We start from the raw sequence: 20,709 nt of genomic DNA, 5'->3' as shown, positions 1-20,709 counted from the left end.
CCTGGATGTCGATAGGGAGCTGTGGTTTCATTGCCTTACATGTGACAGCTAGAGAATGAGTGTGAACAAATGTGGCCTTTTTTGTCTTTTCCTGGTGCTTCCTCACTGACACAAGGTAGCAGTTGTGTTTCCTGTGGGGCAGGGTGGTGCTGGGAATGGATGAAGGGAAGCAAGTATGAATATGTACGTTTGTATATGTAAATGTTTATGTTGGAAAGGATCGCAATTTTGCGAGTGATCAAGTATATTCCTATGAGTCCACAGGGAAAATGAAACACGATAAGTTCTCAAGTGCACCTTCCTGTAATAATCACATCATCACTTGTTTACCAAATGTCGTCATAGGTACGTCTCTTCGTGGTACATCAACTGACATTTCTTTCTTGTATCTGCCCTGATGATGTGATTATTACATGAAAGTGCACTTGGAAGCTTATCGTGTTTCTTTTTCCCCGTGGACTCATAGGAGTATATGTTTTTTTTTTTTTATTATTATACTTTGTCGCTGTCTCCCGCATTTGCGAGGTAGCGAGTATATGTTTATGTATGTATATATGTTGATATATATATACGTATGTGTATGTCTATATGTGTGTATATGAGTGGATGGGTCATTCTTCATCTATTTCCTGGCATAACCTCACTGATGTGGGAAATGGTGATCAAGTATAATAAAAGATGTATATGTCCATGCATATGTGTGCTTGAGAGAGGATTGGTTTTTCTTCGTCTGTTTCCTGGTTAATGTGGGAAACAGTGATCAAGTGATAGGGAGCTGTGGTTTTGGTGCATTATGCATGACAGCTAGAGACTGAGTGTGAATGAATGTGGCCTTTTTTGTCTATATACCTGGCACTACCTTTCTGAAGCAGGGGATAGTGATGCTGTTTCCTATGGGGTGGGGTGGTGCTGGGAATGGATGCAGGCAAGCAAGTATGAATATGTACATGCATATATATGTATATGTATGTGTATGTATATGTGCATATGTTGATACGTATATGCGTATGTATGGGCATTTATGTATTTGTATGTGTATATGAGTGGATGGGCCATTCTTCGTCTGTTTCCTGGCACTCCCTCGCTGATGTGGGAAATGATGATCAAGTATAATGAATATAAAGAAATAAATGATGTCTAACAGTTTCATGTTAGAGACACTTTGATCTTACCATATATAAAAATGCGAACTGAGTATTCCTTGTGAGTTACCGAACTGCTTAGGGGATAAATCCACATCCCTTTGCACAAGTTTGATCACCTACATTTGTACTCTGCTCATACACATCTTTATTTTATATCATGTGGTAAAGTGAAATACATTCTTCCATTCTAATTTCCCTTTTTTTTTATTTGCTTTGCATTATAAGTTGATTTGCAAGACTAAAGGCTTTATTGATAGTTCCATCTTTATCCACAGTTATTCCATTACACCCTATTAAGAATCATTCTTTCAAAATACTTCTAATCAATTTTCTCACAGTATGTCTCTACCACTTAAACTTTTACTTTCAGCCATGCTGCTGCATATATCATCCATCAAACACTTATATTTTGCATGACAGTATCATCCAAATATTTTTTCTATGCTACATATCTTCATCTCATATTCATTCTTTAACAGTTCTTCTGAGTCATCCACATTCGCTGCTTTTATATTTGACCATTGTAACCCATAATAACAATGCCTTTCATTCAGAACAGTGATTAGGATATGTATTCCATCTTGCGGGCTTCTTCCACATCCTTCACTTACTTTCTCACCATTCACCAGAAGTTACAGTGCACCTCCAGTTATTCTTCCTTGCTGGATTCTGTTTTCAACTTCAACTTTTTTACTACCATTCAAACTTATCGTCTTTCCCAAATACTTACACTCAGACAGAATGCTCTAGCAGCTCTTGAAAGAAATAGGGCGCCACTCTTTTTGTTTGGTGAGAAAAACTTAAAATATTGTGCATATCTGAGACAGTAAAGCTTTTTATTTTGTTTAGATTAACACTTGATCTCACTTTACAAATGAACTTTGTGAGCAAAATAAATAAGTAAAAAGCTTTTTTATAAGTGTGGATGTTCATGTTTAACTTGATGCTTTTGGTGTGGGATGAATATGTGTATGAGTGATTTCAGAGTGTATGTACATGGTCTTCCCCATAGAACTGGGAATAGCATTAATGATGAAATAAACAAAAAGTAAAGCAGTTACCCCTTATTGCTCACTGTTTTCAGTATGATTCTTTAGATGGTTTACTTTTTCATACTTACTCATCATTTCCTGCATTAATGAGGTACTAGGAACAAGAAAAGGCCTTATTTACTCACAATGAACAAAATATTTGAATATTAATCAGATATTCTCCTCAGGGTTTGATTCAGCTGTATGAGTTTAAACAGAAGCATCCAGAAGCAGATATAGAACCTTTCTTGAGAAAATCATCCCAGTTCTTCCAGAATTACATTGAGCGGGGATTGAAGAGAGTTGAAATGGAGCGGCAGGCAGAAGGGAAAGTGGCATCTAGTCCTGCATCTGAAAATGGGTCAAACTCAGGTAAGTTTTTAAAACAAGAGTTACCCATTGCACTCCACTTCCTACAGATCCTCCCCATTTAAACTCACACTTAAATTGTCTTGTGTCACCTCCCTGCTGCACATAATTCCCATGATATTATATTTTAACTAAGCCTCTGGATATTTTTTACCCTCAACAGGGCCCTTATTTATGGGGCTCCTGCAGCTCTGAGGCTGTACTACAATCAATCGCAGGGATATGATGAACTCCTTTGGAATGAGAAGTTCTTCGAAGAGATTGTACTCCTTTCAGTTGATAGGGATACAACCTAGCTCATAGTGACTTTTCACTTTCGACATAACCACATGCAGGCGCAGAGTGTTGCCATATGATTGATTATATAACCCTGGGACTCCTTTTAAAAATGAAGCTTCTGCAGGTTTAAGGCTGCATTGCAATCAATAGTATAGAAATGGTGTACTCCTCTGGAATGATGAGTTCCTTAACAAGTTTGTGCTCCTTTTCATCCATTACCATTAATACATCCTTAACAGAGTTTCACATGGTTACATACAGGCATACTCCAACAACACCTCTGGCCATATTTGTTTATGTATTTATATTTATTTATGTTTCCAATAGGACCCCATTTCGAGGAGCTCCTTCCAGCTCCAAGGCTGTGCTACTTTCATTATTAAGGAAATGATGAACTACTTTGGAGTGGAAAGTTCTTTGAAAAGAATGTACTCTAGATGATACAGCCTGCTGCAGGCCCACCTTCTGCAACCACTCATCCTCCTGTCTACTCACACATATGCCTTACTTTCAAAAAAAAAAAAAAAAATCACTGCTTCTAGTAGTTTTCTTTCCACCCCTTATGTTTGTAGCAACTTCCACAAAGTGTCTGTCCAGAACCATAAATGCCACATATGAATCCTTTTGTTTCTCAGTGTTTCTCAGACAAGTTTTTCAAAGCAAACATGTAATCCACACATACTTTACCTCTTCTGAAACCACATTGTTCCTTCCTAATCTGATGCTCTGTACATGCCTTCACCCTTTTAATCATCATTATCCCATACCACTCACCAGGTACTCTCAACATACTCATACCTCTGTAATTCGTAAACTTTTATTCCCCTTAAATTTATTTAGTGGCACAGTAGATGCATTCTGCCAGTCCTCAGGCACCTCACTGTGAGCCATACATACATGGGAAATGTTTACTGACCAATCAAACACAACACAACTAATTCAACTGCAATTCCATCCACTCATGTTGCTGTGCAACACTTTATCTTAAGCAAGACTTTCACCACCTCTTCTATTTTCACCAAAGCACTTGCATTGACTTTCACTTCACATACCTCCTTGTCCAAAACACCCCACATCTGCCACCATTATCAAACACATTTAATAGTCCTTTAGAAGACTTCTTCCATCTCCTCTTCACTTCATCTCTGTCTGTTACCACTTCCCTATGTACCCCCTTCACTGATACTCCTCTTATAACACTAACCTCCTTATACTCATACACACAAGCACAAAACAACCATCATCTTTACACAGTCTTAAGTACTATCCCACCAAACATACACCCATCTGAAACCACATTCCTCTTACATATACAAGTTACACATTCTTACCTGTGCTTGGGACTACACTCATTTCTTCATCACACACTCTTATTCAGCATAACGCAAGACCTGTTATGCCTAAGATGCAACCTTCATCCTGAAAATACAGAACACCTACTCCTAAATTGTTCTCCACTCACCTCATAGACATATACACATCACCCCTCACAGTCCTTGGCTTATGGTCCCACCCAGAGGATGTGGCTAGTTTCCAGAGCATTGCTGGAGTCCATAGAAAGGTAAAGATAAGGTTATGCCCAGACAGTGGTTGTAGGAAGTTTGAGGAGCTTATAAGGCCGTATTTTAACATAATGTAAGTTGTATCATCTGAAGTGAGTCAGACTTCCTTCCAGGTTGGAGCGGCCACTCTATTATGAGAAGTCGTTGTTGGTATCCATGGTTTTTGAAACATTTTTCATTTTTGCAGCCTACATAATTTTATTTTATTTTGACACTGTATTAGAGAAACTCTAAAAGGTTAATGAACTTATTTACAGTTACATCAGGATTAATTTCTGTTAAAGAGTACATGTGTTACCTAGGACCTTTCTGAAGGCTGCTTTACTTCTAGTGGCAGGGAAATGTAGACTCCTTTGGAGTGAGAAGTTCTTTGATGAGACTTTACTCCCAGTGATATAGCTTGCCCAAAGATGACTTTTCACTCGCAGTGTAACCTCAAGCAGATGGAATCCAGTGACACCTGGTGATGAACTGGATATGGTGATTAATTCTAATGTACTGAAAACTGGGTTGTGATTGGGGGAAGCAGGGGAGTAACTGAGAGGTGGTTGTGTCCTGTTAACCATTGAAATAGATAGGGAAAAAAGACTTTAACTTTTAGTGCTTATTATACAGTAGCAGAACAAAGCTACAATGGAAGTTTAATATCTGGTGAGTACGGAATGTAAAGTACTGTGTAATGTAGAGGCCTACTCATTCATTACTGTCTCCTGCTTGTACAGTATTGTAACTATTATATGTATATATGACAATCTAGATAGCAGAATCATGTAAATATTGCAGTAAGATGATTCTACTATGTTGTGACAGAGGGAGGCGGGGGCAGCCGCTCAGGGTATCCAGGCTTGGGTGATGATCCATTATCTTGCCAGGAGAGGTATACCCCCATCTAATTACCGATTCACTTTTATTGTGCTTATGGACTGCCCTATTAGAATGGTACTTTTTTAAGTTAGCATTCTCTGTATATACTGCCTTATATCACTGCTGTCTTCAATATCCAAACTCACAAAAAACCAATTTATTTTTTCTTCAAGTATCTTTATCTTTTTCCTTATTGCTGTCCCTCTTTTTTTCCCCACCATTTGTCTTCTGTCTTAGTATCTTCTCTTTATATCTCTCTGAATCTCTTTAAAGTGGTATTGAAAACTTAACTAATTCACTTAGCTTCTCATGGAATGCTTTGTTGGTATTATGTCCATTTTGTCTTGTAGTGGAAGTTCGTGTCCCGTAGGCTTACAACATCCGATTCTGTACCATATTTTTTTCCTTCCTTACCCAAAGAGGAGGTTGTAGTTACTTATATAATGTTATAGTCAAATTCCAAGATTGATAACTATGCACTGTGCATGGCAGCAGATAAAAACATTACCTCTCATCAAGCTGTAGATGTAGAGTGAGGCTCACTAGCCCTGCCACACAAAATATTATCATAGGTACTCTTTCCTTTCTCCCTTTCCCATTCACTTCCTGTACCCCTGCCCACCCTTGAAGAGCAGTTATCATTTCCATTTATCAGACACCCATGATTGCCATAATGTCTTGAACCTTAAAAAATGTACAGTTAAGTAGCAATGAGATAGTAAAGTACAAGTGGATTCAATCAAGTTTAGGCTGATGAATGGGATAAGCAAGTAAGTTGAGTTAGAAATCTGAAATAGCATTTTACATAAATGATAGAAGAGCATTCCCTCCAAAAAAAAATTTTTACATACCAGTTCTGTATTCAGTAAAAACAACTTTGTGTTTTGGTTGAAAATCAAAATTGATGACATTAGTGAAGGATATTGCACTTGTACTTAATATGAATGACATACTGTGAAGTAGGCAGGCAAATGTATATTTTAATACCAAGTTGCCTTTCCCACTTTTGCCTGGCCAGACAGCATCAGGAACAAACAGTAGCCTCACTTGCATCCATCCATTGTCTAGCTGTCATGTACAATGTTGCAAAATCGGGGTCTACCTTACACTGCCTCTCCCCATGTACTACTTCCACCACTTATATACCCTTGTTTAACCCGTGAATATCACATTTACCCCTCCCTCCATGTATTACAATCCTCAACTTCTTTATATCCACACACACCTCGCACCTAGAATATTTAAGGTTCAGTGCCCTAAAGTCTCCATTACTACGTCCTTTCATCTCCCCTCTTTCTTATTTCATTTCTGTTATATAATTCTTTGTTGGTCTTACTTCACTGTATGCTAGAACAATATCAGCTTACCGTGGTCAGCCTTTTCAATCAGACTATGTATGCGCTTTCACTTCGAATAGCCACCATCATCCTTTCCTTTCCATAGAACACAGTTAAGACTGTAGCTTTTTAACCTACTCAGTGTCTGTAAGTTGAATTAAACCCTAGAATTGCTTAGTAAATTACATGCATAAGATGCCCACTAAATCCTTAATTAAGGTTTTTTTAGTGGGATTATTAAAATTTCTCTTTTGTAGCTTTTAACCCTATTCATTGTTCTCTTGTTTTGAGATAACTGCATCCCTTAAAGATAGATACAAAAGAGCAGGCAATGATTATTTTTAGATGCAAAAGAGCAGGCAATGATTATTTTTTATTAACTAATTTATTGTTTTCTCAGCAGGACCTTTGGCTTCCATCCAAGTTCCAGACACTGCCAACTTCAACATGAATGACCTTGTTGATCAGTTTAAGTCCATTGCTGCCCGTGCTGGATTTGACAATACATACATTGATTCTGCTGTAAAAGATATTTGCAGTACTGAAAAGGAAGTTAAAGGAGATATCACAGAATACATTAAGAGCTTGACAACTGTGGAACAAACTATGGATCAGTATGGTTCCCATGATCAGTGAGCCATGGTGTCTTTTCTTCAGTTGCACAAAGCACAGACAAAGTATATTTGTTCCAAAAGTAAGCAAAAAAAAATTTCGTTATTTAACAGTGGAGATTTTGGTTTTTAGTGAATGTGCTTCAGTGTAAAAATACTTGTGACCAAAAGACTTCTGGATAAGAAGATTTAATTTGCTTATGGTAAGAATGTGACAGTTCACAGTGGATATAAGATGGACCTTTTAATGTGCCTCAAACTTCAACATCAGTATTTCCATTGTGTTTTACTGTGACAGGCATTTTGTTGATACTTTGTAAATTCAAGACAGTTGTAGGAGTTACTTCAAGTCAATCTAGGACATTGACTGTATATCAAAACTTACAATCTACATGACAAATGTCTCTGAATGCAGATGTTCAAGATAATCAGTAACTGTAATTTTATCCCCTCAAGTTAGGGATGAAAAAGTACTGCAGTCCATTTCAACAGCATGCCACATAAAGGCAGACTGATCCCAGATGAATCTCTCTATTTATATACATGTATATTATTGAAGGCTGCTTTAGTTAATCACCTGTTCTGGGAACCAGTTTGATTATATCCATTTATTGTTAGGTTGATAAAATGAATATGAGTTATTGTATCTTCCATATTCTATTATTCATGTCTTGTTCACAAATATCTACACAACTGCTGGATAACTAGAAACATTTTGAGTGGAGTACCATTAGTGAGCATGTGTAATTGGTGTATAAAACAAAAAATAATCATACATACATACATACATACATACATTCATATATATATATATATATATATATATATATATATATATATATATATATATATATATATATATATATATAATGTATGTATATGTATATATAAGTCCTATATTTACAACTCGTGCAACCTTAGAAGGCCTGTGATCTCATAAAATTCATAACTAATTCAGATTTTTAATTTTGTGCACATTTCATTTTAACATCCCTCACTTGAGTTTTATAAGGAGGTGTAATATCTTTCTTTTGGTGCATCTCTACATTATGGTAGCAACCATTGTGTAATGAACTTAATTTCATATCATTCCAAAATGCCTACTTGTGTTGTAATTTAAAAGGAACTATGGAAAATACAGCAAGTCCTTGAGATATAGTATTAATATAGCTGCATTTTTGCAGATTTCATCTATGTTCAGATTTTCCTGAACAAGCCTACACCCAAACATCCTCTTCATAACCTGTAACTATAGAAAATCATTTTTCTTTCATAGAAAGTTACTGATTTTTATTTATCTCACCCACTGTATATGCTTACCCAAGAGGAAACTCATGTGTAGTACTTTTTATATTTTTGTTTAATAAACTTCTTTCACTAAGCATCTCTGTACATACTCAAGTTTTAGTTAAATACATTTAACTTATCAATCTGTCTAAACTAGGATTTCTTGTGAAAAGAGATAAACAATAAACATTAGATAAAGCTTTTGGTTACATCTCCCCCTTTTTATTGTTGTGTAAATTGTATATGGTTTAACTGCACTTATAATGAACTGGATAACCTTGAAACACCCCTAGGCAGGTCGAAGTTTAAAGGTTGCCTTTCCATTCGCTAATAATTCTCAGGCTTGTTTTACCCTGCACCATCAACATAAGTGGTAGTTTAACTCAAACTGAAGAACCAAAGGCTAATACCTCATTATTATCCCCAACTTATTATTAAAATAGGTAGGTGAAATATACATGGAGACAGTTTTGCTGTGGCCATCCCATTTAGGGAGTTTCCAAAGGGAACAGGCATCAGAGGCATAGATAGAGTCACCCACTTATATCTGCCCATTATGATAAATCCCTTTGCAAGGCATGTGCAACAATTGCCATCAATGAATACATGTAGTGATGCACAGTGCTTCCCTCCATAAAGAAAATACTAACATAACTCAAACATCAAACTAGCCACAGGCTTTATACAGCAAGAAAACTAGTACAACCGACAGTCTATAAAACAATTCCATATTTAAGCAACACCATTATCAGGTAGTAGTTGGTAGGCAGCCAACGATCAGGGAGGTACTCTTCACCAGGGTATTGGGAGGGTTAGTGATGGCTGCATAGCAAGCCTGCACTTCAGTGGTGGTCAAGTTACATTCCTTTGACCAAGGACACTTGTCTTTTCTTTCTGCCTCATCCACACATAGACTACTGGCACTCTATCCACAAACATATTATATCTCCTTGTCATTTATAACACTTGACTCATACAGCTCATTCTTTGTAACTAGATTGTCCTGGAGTGAGCACTATGTGCTAGCCCTGCCTTTTGGCAGAATGGTAGGAGCAACATAACCCAAACATCACATAAGTCACAAGCTTTGCACAGCAAGAAAACACACTCAGACCCACTGGCATAGAGCATAGAAAATTCAAACTTGAGCAATACCATTACCAATGAAAAACAGAAAAATCCACACAACCAGGCATTTTCACCTTCACATTAACTAAAACAGCACTTAGGTCTGGCGAACAATAAAAATTATTTACACCACCATATCCCCCACAATGCTAACACAACATGCTCCTGAAATTTTCTAGAAAAAATTGACCTCAATCATGAAAAAAATATGATCCAACTGCTACCCGTGTCCTTCACTTCTAATAACACTTGTAAAACAATTTCTGTAAGGCTAAAGAATTTCTTACAACAGGCACTGATAACATACTAAACTCACATGAAATACACCTAGTGATCTGAGTACTGTACTCACATCAACCATTCATGTATACCCATAATCCCACACAACTAGAAACTTCTCAGCATAACATCCATCCTGAAAGAAACCAAGCCCCCAATTCTCTTCCCTTCTGATGCACCATACCACTGCTTTCAGTACCCTAACTCCTCAAAACACTGATATACAACGATTGAAATATCATGGCCTCAGGACCAAAAACTCCACTACCACATTGCTTGCCAACTGTTTGAATGGCTTCAATCAACCCCAACTTCTATCCTGTATATTTTTTATGTCAAGTTATTTTTGAAGACAATAAATGAACTACCAAGCTCTTTTCTGCCTGGTGACATTGTGCACAGCCCTTTATAGAACAGAATGCAGTAACAGATTCAAGAGTGAAATTAACTGAAGACTTTATGAAACTTTGACTTTAGTATCTTTGATAATGGTGGCCCTACTTATAGTCTAAACGTTGGAAACCTTTGGTATTTACCTTTTGGTTTGTTCCAATGAAATTTTTCTAGATATTATGTAGTCAATTAATTGTTTATAACCTTTATAATAGTAACCACTTTTGAATCCTACTGAGCAGAACAGGAAATTCTTCACCAAAGAACTCAAATAGATGAAAACCAGAGGTATTTGATTAGGATGAATATAAAACTGGAGTATTAACAAGAGTCAAGTGTTAACCCCATTACCGTCATTAATCGTGTTATGAAGTCTGTTTCACAGGATGTCAGATTATCCTGTTTGTTGTTAATTTGGCTCTGTATTGTACAGTCATGTGTATTATTTGTATCATAAGATGGATTGGTAACTGATGTATTATGTATTTGATAGTGATTATGCAATAGTGTTTCAGACATGATGTGTAGGAGTATTTACACACAAAAAAAGTGTTGCAGACATAATGTATAGGAGTATTTACACACACACACACAAATAATAATCCAACTGTCAGTTGCTCTGACCACATGGTGTTCCACTGTCCTCCTACCCACTCCTCATGGACTGAGGGAGGGGAGGTAGAAAAAGGGACTGCAGTGGTGCAACACTTATGAGACTGCAACCCAGGAATGGAGCGGAACTTCTGGTATTACAGGATACTCAAACATTAGATAATTGATAATACATTATGATTATATTTTGGCAAAAGTTATACACCCCATCACTACGTTTCACTCTATCCCTGAAACAAAATAACATTTGAGAGTCTGAAGCACAGTTCCCTCATGACCATGGTTATATCAAGTTGTTCACAGAACTACACTTCATAGTTTCTTGGAGCTTACCAGATATACAAGATGTCTGCACTGCATCACTGATTGTGATTTAACAGTACTGGGCGACATTGAGTGCTATCTCTGCTGATCTGTATATCACCTACTAAAAACTTATCAACCAAATGCAGAGGGTGAAGAGAGGCAAGCCAATGGAACTAAAGTCACCACAGGCCTCCGTGGTGCAATGGTTAGAGTTACTGACCAGCATGGCCAGCCCAGGGTCAGACCCAACTGGCTTCAAATTATAGCTATGGCAATCAGCTTACACCCACCCTCTGGGGAGTGTGTATGTGTTTACATATATACAAGGAGTAAAGACATCGTACTTGTATACAAGGTTAAGAGGCAGGGCAACATGAGGATAAAACTCCTCCCATGACTCGCAAATAGTCATCTGACCCAGATGAAACATCTGCTTACGAAATTGTAAATTTGAAGCTCCCAGGGGAACTTGGAGAGGGAAGAATCAGAAAAATGTTTGATATATAATGCATAGAAATACAGATGTAAACTTCCTTACTCTTTATAAACAGAAACAGTCAGCCAGTTGTAACTGCACATGACCAGGAAGCTGAGAACATTAGAATAGGAGAAGTAGCGGAGAGGAAAGAACATTAAAGTTGCACATTGAATAGAAATTAACAAAGGGATGTTGCTGATATGCACCATACATTATCTCATAAGTGTATTGGAGAATGCCTCAGGTGTTGTAGGGAAAGATACAGGCTTTACTCTGAGCTACACCTAATGGGGTACAGTATGGAAAATGTGGCCATACAGGCTGCACTCAAAAAGCCACTATGCCCTAATTGTTTGTTTTTATTATTCATGAAATCAGAAGTGTCCACTGTGGCCTTAAAGAGAGCTTCAAAGAGAGCAAGACCCATGAGACATTAGTTCATCCCAGCTTTCTAAGAACCCACAAACTTACCAGTCCCCACCTTTTCCATCAAAGAATGTTCCTGAACCTCGTTTCAAAAGAATAACTCATCAAAACCCAATATAACAACTCGGGTTGTCTGACAGTGAACATGGAAAAACTTAGTGAATTAGATAAGAAACAAACACAACTTGATGAAAGAACTTAATTGGCTACATTCAGCAGAGAGATTTTCAAACCAATATGACAGGACACCCACACTCATAGAAGCATATGAGGAACACAGTCAACATATCAGGAAACTAACCTGTGTGTGGAAAGGGAAACTTGTTGAAATCCCTTCCTTCAACAGGAGAGACTGGCAGAGTGTATAGTAAGGAACACACAATCAATATATCGAGACTACCTTTCTTTAAGGATGCACAACTTTGTCAGAGCCCTTGGAACAACAGGTGAGACTAACAGATTCTTTAATGAGAAAAACATAGAAAAAAATTCTACAAGAAAAATTTTCACCAACAAATTACCACCTAAAGAACCACAAAGCCCTGAAAAATGTTAGCAGTGCACAAGACAGTGTCACAATCAAAAACAGGACACAATAACTATATCCAGATGGAAGCTCATGCGCACACTGACCAGCATCCTTATCTTTGGGTCATGAAAGTAAAAAATGAATAAAGATCAATTGGTAAAGACAATTCAGCAAATTCACTTTTGAATGGATTCAGAACAGGTGTCAATAAAACTTACTGACAATGAGACTTAGTCATGCTTGATATGTTTATCCATAAGTCAAAATAATGACAAAACTGTGCAGTAAATTGCACTACAAATGCTCCATTATGGGGGTTAAATTCCCTAAACCTCATGTGATATCCCTCTTGTCAGCAAGTACTGGCGTAGGATATCCCTCTTCACCATATAGTTACTGGCCTGGTCACAAGGAGTGGGAAGACTGACATTGGATCACACCTCTCATGGAAAGCGTCAAGTTCTTTGTCTTCTATAGGTAGTTTGGGTTTCAAAGACGAGATTAAGGTGATAGCTGCTTGACTCACAATGCTGCTTTTTGAAACATGCCCCACTTGAGACCATCTCCGGTCAAAGAAAAAAGTAAAGAATAAAAGAAATTACTCATGTTTCTGCATATGTTTGTAGACCTGATTCAAAGGAAGAGAGGCTATATGAAGAAGGAAGAGTATTCCAATCTTGAGTGGCCGAATTCCTCGCAGAAACTATGGGAAGCAGCAGCCAAACACGTCAAGGATCCAAACCTTGGGGATGGGGACACACAGACAACTCACAAGAAAAATGGCCAAAATGATATCTATAAGCTAGATAGCAACAACATCACAACTTACTGAAAGGGAAGGTTGAGGAGAGGTAATGCCAGGAGAAATAGTGTAAAGGCTTTGGATAATAAAAACCCTCTTGGATATGAAATAGTTGCTCAAATGAAAAATAAATAAAGCACCTAAAAAGCACAGCTTTTGGAAAGCAGATTGTAATACTGATTATGTGGGGTTTCCAGGACAGAGTGTAGGATATGGTTATGATCATGTCAATGTTATTACATGGTTGAATTGAACAGAGTGAAATGAATTATTCTTAGTAAAAGAAATATAGAGAAATTGTATTATAGCACTGTTAAATTTTACAAGGTCACCGCTGCCCCACCCTGAAATGCTCCACAGGTTCAAATTGAGAGAGGAATTATGATCACTGCGTGAAAAAGAATGAATTTTAAAAGGAGTGGGCGGGGGGGGGAGAAATGAGTTGAAGTGTGTGAAGTCTTCAGAATAAGAGTGCATCGGGTCTGAAGTAGAAGAGATATAATCTATTGAGGCAGAAAGATAGCAGGTGATAGGTCATAACCCTGAGAACCATCGACAACTACTGTGATGGAACTGTCAGAAACTATACATTAGAGAACAGAGAGTAGCAGTGAAACTAATGGAAGGGAGTTTAGAAAGCAAATACTTGTCACACCAGTGAGATTTCGAGGACTAAGACAAAAGTTCCACCATATCCCTAGGAGAGGAGGATCAGAGGTGAGTCACGTAGGACAGATCATCTACAGACCTAGCTCATCGAATACCAGTGATGTGTAAAAAGGGAATGGAATTCTAAGTTTGAGTGATGGGATAGTTCCAAAGACTTTGGAGATGGTAGAAGTGAGAGCTATGGGGCAACAATTAGAAAGGTGAGAGAGGTCTTCTTCATTAGGGATGGGCTGTACCGAGGCATGCTTCCAAGCACAAGGGATGGACTGGGTACTTACGAACAGGTGAGCTAGAATAGGTGCTAACTCAATGGTACACCCCTTTGGAAACCAAGGAGGTATACTTTCTGAGCCATACCCCTTTTCCACCTGAAGCTGGAAAATAATCTGGAAGACCCCATGCGAGGACACTATGGATGGCATAGTTTCAGTGGGAGAAAACAAAGTACCAGAGTGGCTTTTTCAGCTGGGGAGTTAGGAATAGAGTAATCAGGTTGGAAAAGATTAGGAAAGGTTAAATAAAAGATGGACATGTTCGGTTAAAGACCCCCCCCCAAAAAAAAAAAAAAAAAAAGAGGCCTACTCAGCACTCTATAAAAGTGCGCTTGGCTCTTCGAAGAACAATTTTTTTTATGATTCCAAGAGGAAATTAATGTGGAATGGGTTTCAGGGGGAAGCGAAGAGTTTCATGGTCCGGGACGCACCTATCTCCTGATTAAATATTGTTCATTTCACCAAAAAGGACCGACGTCTTGTCTTTTCTCTCACAAACTTAGTTCCAGGTAGACATTGCAGAACTAATTTTATACGTATATAAAGCAAATGATTTCTAAATGATTTCCAGTTTCTATTTTACTTACGAAAGCAAAATCATATAAAGCTACAGTAATTTCAAGAATAATATAACTGAATTAAAAAATGAATTGGGTGTCATTTAACGTTTCAGATAATAATTAGATCAAGAACCAATGTACTGACGCCGTCACATTATACATTAATACAAAAAAGAATCAAATTTCACTGTAAAGATGATGATACTGTTATTTATATCTACATAATTACTACATACACTTAGTAATGATTACGTAGGTAAATGACATACACCTCCCTGTGTACCCAAAATCTTTGTGCTGTGTATCAAGAGTGTAATGTTAGCCGGGGGGAGGGGGGGATGCTTAGAGTACTTATACCCCTTGACTTATCTATAAAGTTTATATTGAAGTCATTGATGATGAGTGATGTATTGTCATAGTTATTACAATCTCTTACGTTTCAGTGACCGATGAAACAGCCTAGTCAATTTCACCACCTTCCCGAATCAAAGAAAAGTTTATCATAAAATTTTCTCCGCCTGTTAAAGCATATTGCGATCAGCTATACTGTGTTAACAAATTTCTTGAATTAATTTCTATTCAAAACTGGTCTCCGATCTTATAATAACCTTACATTTATGCCACAGCCGTATTCAATTTTATAATGATTTGACACAGACTGAAATTAACATCACAATAATTCATATTACTAAGTTTCTTAAAAGATATTGTGTTCTTATATACCAATTTTGTTCAAAACTGTTCCTAATTGTCTTAAGCAATTTCATGATTTACCCGCTACCCCTTGAGCAAATCATGGACACGCGCCCTTGCTGTATTTTGTCATCCATCTGCTCTTATTCTTCTTGTTGCACCATGTAGAAATAACTTCATGTGATCCTACATATCCTACAATACTTTAACAGACTGAACACGTCAAACAACATAAAGCTATATCGACCTCCACACTAACTGGGGGCAGCCACTGTACTAAATCCAGCACAGGTAACTGTGCCAGAATAGTGATAGGGAGATGATATTACCCAATAGATCCGTGCGTTACTAGGCCAGGCATCAGCTTAGGTCTGTGAGTAAGTCCACTGGCCCTTACTGTTGATATACAAGGGCATATTACAGCGCCTCAAGATGGCCACCATTTGTTTGTAAGATAAGAGCACCATCAGATGTGCCCTCTGTGTGATCATCATCGTCTCTAAATCGGTCTCTGATGTGAGGATTAACTAACCCAATTGGGTAACATGCGATGCGACATTCTGTAAGTTACCATCACTCTCCCCCAACTAGCATTACGTGGTAGTCTGCTAAGATGAGAACTTAGGGTGGAGCTGATGTGCACTCAAGATAAATATAGTAGTGACTTGTGGTACTAGGACGTTCTGCAACTTGAATCATACACATCGACTGCACGCGGGGCCGCATACAATGCCTATCTATGTCTATAAACCAAACCAGTGGTTTGCAGGTGTGTATGTAACAGAATCCTTAGTGTGCAGCCTATACCTTTGTCCCTATGACCGGGAGTTGGAGTGCTATATACCCCTTTGAGCTGGTTCCTAACTAGTTAGAAAGTTGCCCAAATACAACGTTCGCGACCATGATTCACTCGCATTAACAACGTAGCTCAAATAGTGCTTACATGACTTTTTTTTTTTTTTTTGCGTTCTAAACATCTTCAAGCGTTAAGGTAAGGACACACAAAAAAAGCAAATTTACCCGCACTCGGGTTACCAGTGTCAGGCATTACCCACACGACCAAGGTCTTCCAGCAGTGGTTACCAGCGCTGACAAGTTTACCAGTGTCAGGGATTACCCACACGACCAAGGTCTTCCAGCGGTGGTTACCAGCACTGACAAGTTTACCAGTGTCAGGAATTACCCACACGACCAAGGTCTTCCAGCAGTGGTTACCAGCGCTGACAAGTTTACCAGTGTCAGGAATTACCCACACGACCAAGGTCTTCCAGCAGTGGTTACCAGCGCTGACAAGTTTACCAGTGTCAGGGATTACCCACACGACCAAGGTCTTCCAGCGGTGGTTACCAGCGCTGACAAGTTTACCAGAATGAACAGATCAAATCTTAGCTGCTCCAGCCAGCTCCGGTGCATTATCAAGGTGAGGCAGGTTTGTGCGAGGTGCGTTTTATTTATATCAAGATGGACGTGGAGGTTCTGATTGCTTGCATATTCCAAAGACATCAGAGTGGCACAAGAAAACCAAAATGCACGCAAACAAATATTGTAGACAATTCCTGAAGTGAAATCACCAGAGAAATGAAGTATGATGGTAAGTAAGCACTTGTCTTGGTATTTGTATGTATTTATTTATTTATGTGTGTATTTGATGATAGTGGAGGCGTGATTTCAAACGTATAATGTGTCCACAATTTGGTAAATTCCCCACAGCCAGCAAACTCAAGATACACCAGTACCCGAGGATGAGATGGAGCCTAATGGTAACAATAAGTGTGCCTTGTGTTCCACTTCAACTTCTTCATGTGAACGAATCAAGAAAAAAAAAAAAAAGGAACTGTTAAGCGCTTCAAAACATCTCAGATATTGAATGACAGAAACTTCAGTACTTGTTAGAATAATTAACTCGAAAGCGGGACAGAAAAGACGACGAGGATCTTAATGTTCTTCAATAGTCTCCCCCCACTTCAAATCCCCCCCCCCCATTCGCATTCTGTCCACACCCCAGTCTTTCTACTACTCCACCCCATGTCCTATGGATCCCCCAAATTATGCCACAGAGAGTTTCAGTGTTCCAATATATGGAGAAGTAATTATTCACATGTTGTAAAGTAGGTTTTGGAGAATTTACATAACTGGCGAATAAGCATGCTAGAAACAAGTGTATACGTGTATTTTTGTTGTTTTTAGCTTCGTCTCTTCGATGTATATCAACTGACTTATATTTCTCTCTTGTGTCTCCCCTGATGATGTGATTATTACACGAAAGTGCACTTGGGAACTTTTCGTGTTTCATTTTCCCCGTGGACTCATAGAAATATATATATATATATATATATATATATATATATATATATATATATATATATATATATATATATATATATATATGCTTGTGGTATATTAGTTTGCAAGATCAGTAGCATCCTATAAGAGGTCGATAAATCAGGCATCTGATAATGCTTCCAGTGCAAACCGTATTATAATTTCACCTTGATCAAACTATCCTCCCTAAGGGAAGACATTTTCATTAGGGTAACGACGATAACATTTGCTTAGGGCGAGAGCTGAGAATGAATGCTCATGACCTCATAAGGTAAAATAAAAAAAAAGGATATTGATATGTGGTTGTACAGACTTGACTAGATCAATCTAAATAAGCCTTAGATATAAGTAAATTATTATATTCCACATATGAAGAAAACAAAGTGGGCCAAGTTTTTTATCATACACTTTGACTTGGAATACATGCTGAGGCACAACTAAAGTGCCACGATCATTTTCTCCCTGATACATATATTCTTCTCATTTACACACAGTGACAATAATGTCTGAATTCTCTTGATATGAGCAGAAACCACTTAGAAGTCTAACTGTTGATCATGGAACTACTGGGCTCTTGATATCTGCTATGGAATTCGAGATAAGACGTTTGCTTTCCCACTTTACGCCACACATAGATCTGTCTCTGCTGACTGTAAGCCATATTTTTGGCCCTCTGAAAATCCACCCAGTTTACCGCATTTTATGCATTTATTTACTCGTCCATTGATCAATGTTTTAGCAGATAATGAGATCCACTTCATGAAGTCGTAATCAGTTAATTGAAAGCGATATCGATTTTAGAACAGTTAAAAGGTGCCTTGAGGAAGAACGCCTTTAGATGAACTGTCTTCGTGACAATAAATTAATATTAAACTGAGATTATAAGGAAGCTGAAAATGGTCTTTCCCATGATTACATGTTAGTGTTTTTCCTTCATTTTTTCCCAGAGACCGATGTGTTTTGGTCCTGAAGTATTCGAACACGTCGGTGGACTTTGGCGTGATCTAGGAATCCCTAATAACTTTGGCCCTGTGGCCATATCCCATGCAGATAGTGATCTCTAATTTCAGCCGTTGATTAAACTATTATGCTAATCACCATATTTTGTTTCATATGTTGAGGAAAGCTTTTTTGATGTATCTGGTCTCTCTGAATCACTGCAGGGAATGCGAGAAGCGAGACGTGGTGTGTTTGTGAGCCCGGAGTAGGAAGCATCCCAAACATTGAGTAGGGTGGCGTTTCCAGATATATTTGCCTGCAGGAGGCAACCATGGCGAATTTCAATGAAGATGGATTGAAGAAGAAGTTAGATGACCTAAACATGTCACAGCAGTCCATCCAGACCGTGTCGCTGTGGTTGATTCACCACAAAAAGCACGCTCATAACGTTGTCAATGTGTGGTACCGTGAGCTAATCGCTGGTGAGTATTAAAAAACTCTTATTCCACTTGTCCCAACCATCACAGTTGACCTTAATCATGGTCGTAGATGACTCTGACAAATGTAGATTAGTAATTGCATGTGTTGAGTGGTTTTAGTGACGTCCACTGTCCTTTAAAACAGGCTTGACTATTTCAAACCCTGAAGGTTACATAGAGCTGTAATAGTATGCGTAGATTGCTGTGCGTAAATTCCTGTAGCCAAGGTTAAGGGAAAGCTAAATGGGCTTACACCAGATTAGCAACACATGGAAAGTAGCTTTAGTTGTGAATTAATTGATTTATAATAACAGTTTAGTGTCTTAAAGAGATTAGAGTTGGAGAGCTTAATTTGGAGCACTGTATTTCATATTGTAATGTGAGTGGGACATTTGTGTTGGATCTTATAAATAAGAGAGTAAATGTGGGATCAGTTGATGTGAATGCAGGTGAAATTTTTTTAGAATACATACAAAACCTATGAAAACCTTACATAACTTCCCTAGCAACCAAAATTTATCATAGTATTCAACGCTTAAGTTGAAATATACCAGACTACCCCATCCTTAAGCATCCTGCCAACAACTGATTTGTGTCAACAGACTGAGTGACTGTTTGTGCCGTCGCCCAGTCTCAACGAGCAGCCATTCCTCAGTCACCCAGCAGCAGACCACAGTAATGTTAAACCTGTATATTTTTGCTGTAAGTCTTGGTTACTAGGGGAGGTTCAGTAAAGTTTTCATAAGTTTGGTTGATTCATTTGTTTAAAATTCGGTTACATTAGTTTTACCCACATTTTCCCACATGTTCTTAACCCGCTTTTATACTGCTTTAGAATGATAGAGTACAAGGTAGTAAACTCGACATTACCATTGCAGAATTACTTGACACAATCTTCAATGCTAGTTTGATGTGTATCTAAACTGTCAGTGTACCAACAGAGCAGTGATGTACTTTTGGAAAGACCTAATGCAGCATTTATTTAATTATCTTGACTGTGTAATTCAAACTGGCTATTATCTCCATTCCTTGCACCTCTCTATTTATGTCTTTTTTTATATGTATTAAAGGGAATTAAGTTTAATAATGTCTCAAAATTGCATGTGCCACTGAAAGTCGTATCACTGGATTCATCACAGTAAATAGAATTCCGTCCATTCTTCAGTAATTACTTTTAAAGATTGAGTTACATTAGGCTGTACATTAAACTGTTTTGGGGTTTTATCATCTTTTTCATCCTGTTTACTGGTAGTTTTACGAGTCATAATTCCAGCCGAAGAAATCTTCTGTAGCTAATTCTATCATTCTTTAAAGGCATTGTATTTTGTTCCATGAAA

General features: G+C 37.9%; 2 protein-coding genes across 8 annotated transcripts in view; both read left to right on the top strand.

The window, feature by feature from the left end:
• Positions 1–8,684, top strand: part of msps (msps cytoskeleton-associated protein 5) — a 231,031-nt gene extending 222,347 nt beyond the window's left edge. For 5 of the 6 annotated variants that reach the window (XM_071681598.1, XM_071681599.1, XM_071681601.1 and 2 more), the window contains 2 exons: positions 2,365–2,548; positions 6,988–8,684. In XM_071681598.1, the coding sequence (XP_071537699.1) occupies positions 2,365–2,548; positions 6,988–7,223 (420 nt within the window). In that variant the 3' untranslated portion in view covers positions 7,224–8,684. The remainder of the gene's footprint in view (positions 1–2,364; positions 2,549–6,987) is intronic. The other variant, XM_071681600.1, reaches the window with a different exon arrangement.
• Positions 8,685–18,978: 10,294 nt separating this feature from the next.
• LOC139759451 (regulation of nuclear pre-mRNA domain-containing protein 1B) overlaps positions 18,979–20,709 on the top strand; it is a 33,831-nt gene continuing 32,100 nt past the window's right edge. The window contains exons 1-2 of one of the 2 annotated variants that reach the window (XM_071681595.1): positions 19,242–19,375; positions 19,975–20,074. Coding sequence is in view for 1 of the 2 variants with exons in the window: in XM_071681594.1 (XP_071537695.1) it covers positions 19,225–19,375 (151 nt within the window). In the remaining variant the exon portion in view is untranslated. Of the gene's footprint in view, positions 19,376–19,974; positions 20,075–20,709 lie in introns of both variants that reach the window. The other variant, XM_071681594.1, reaches the window with a different exon arrangement.

Source organism: Panulirus ornatus, chromosome 33 (genome assembly GCF_036320965.1).
Source record: "Panulirus ornatus isolate Po-2019 chromosome 33, ASM3632096v1, whole genome shotgun sequence".
Classification (NCBI taxonomy): Eukaryota; Metazoa; Arthropoda; class Malacostraca; order Decapoda; family Palinuridae; genus Panulirus; species Panulirus ornatus.
This window is presented reverse-complemented; position numbering and strand designations above follow the sequence as displayed.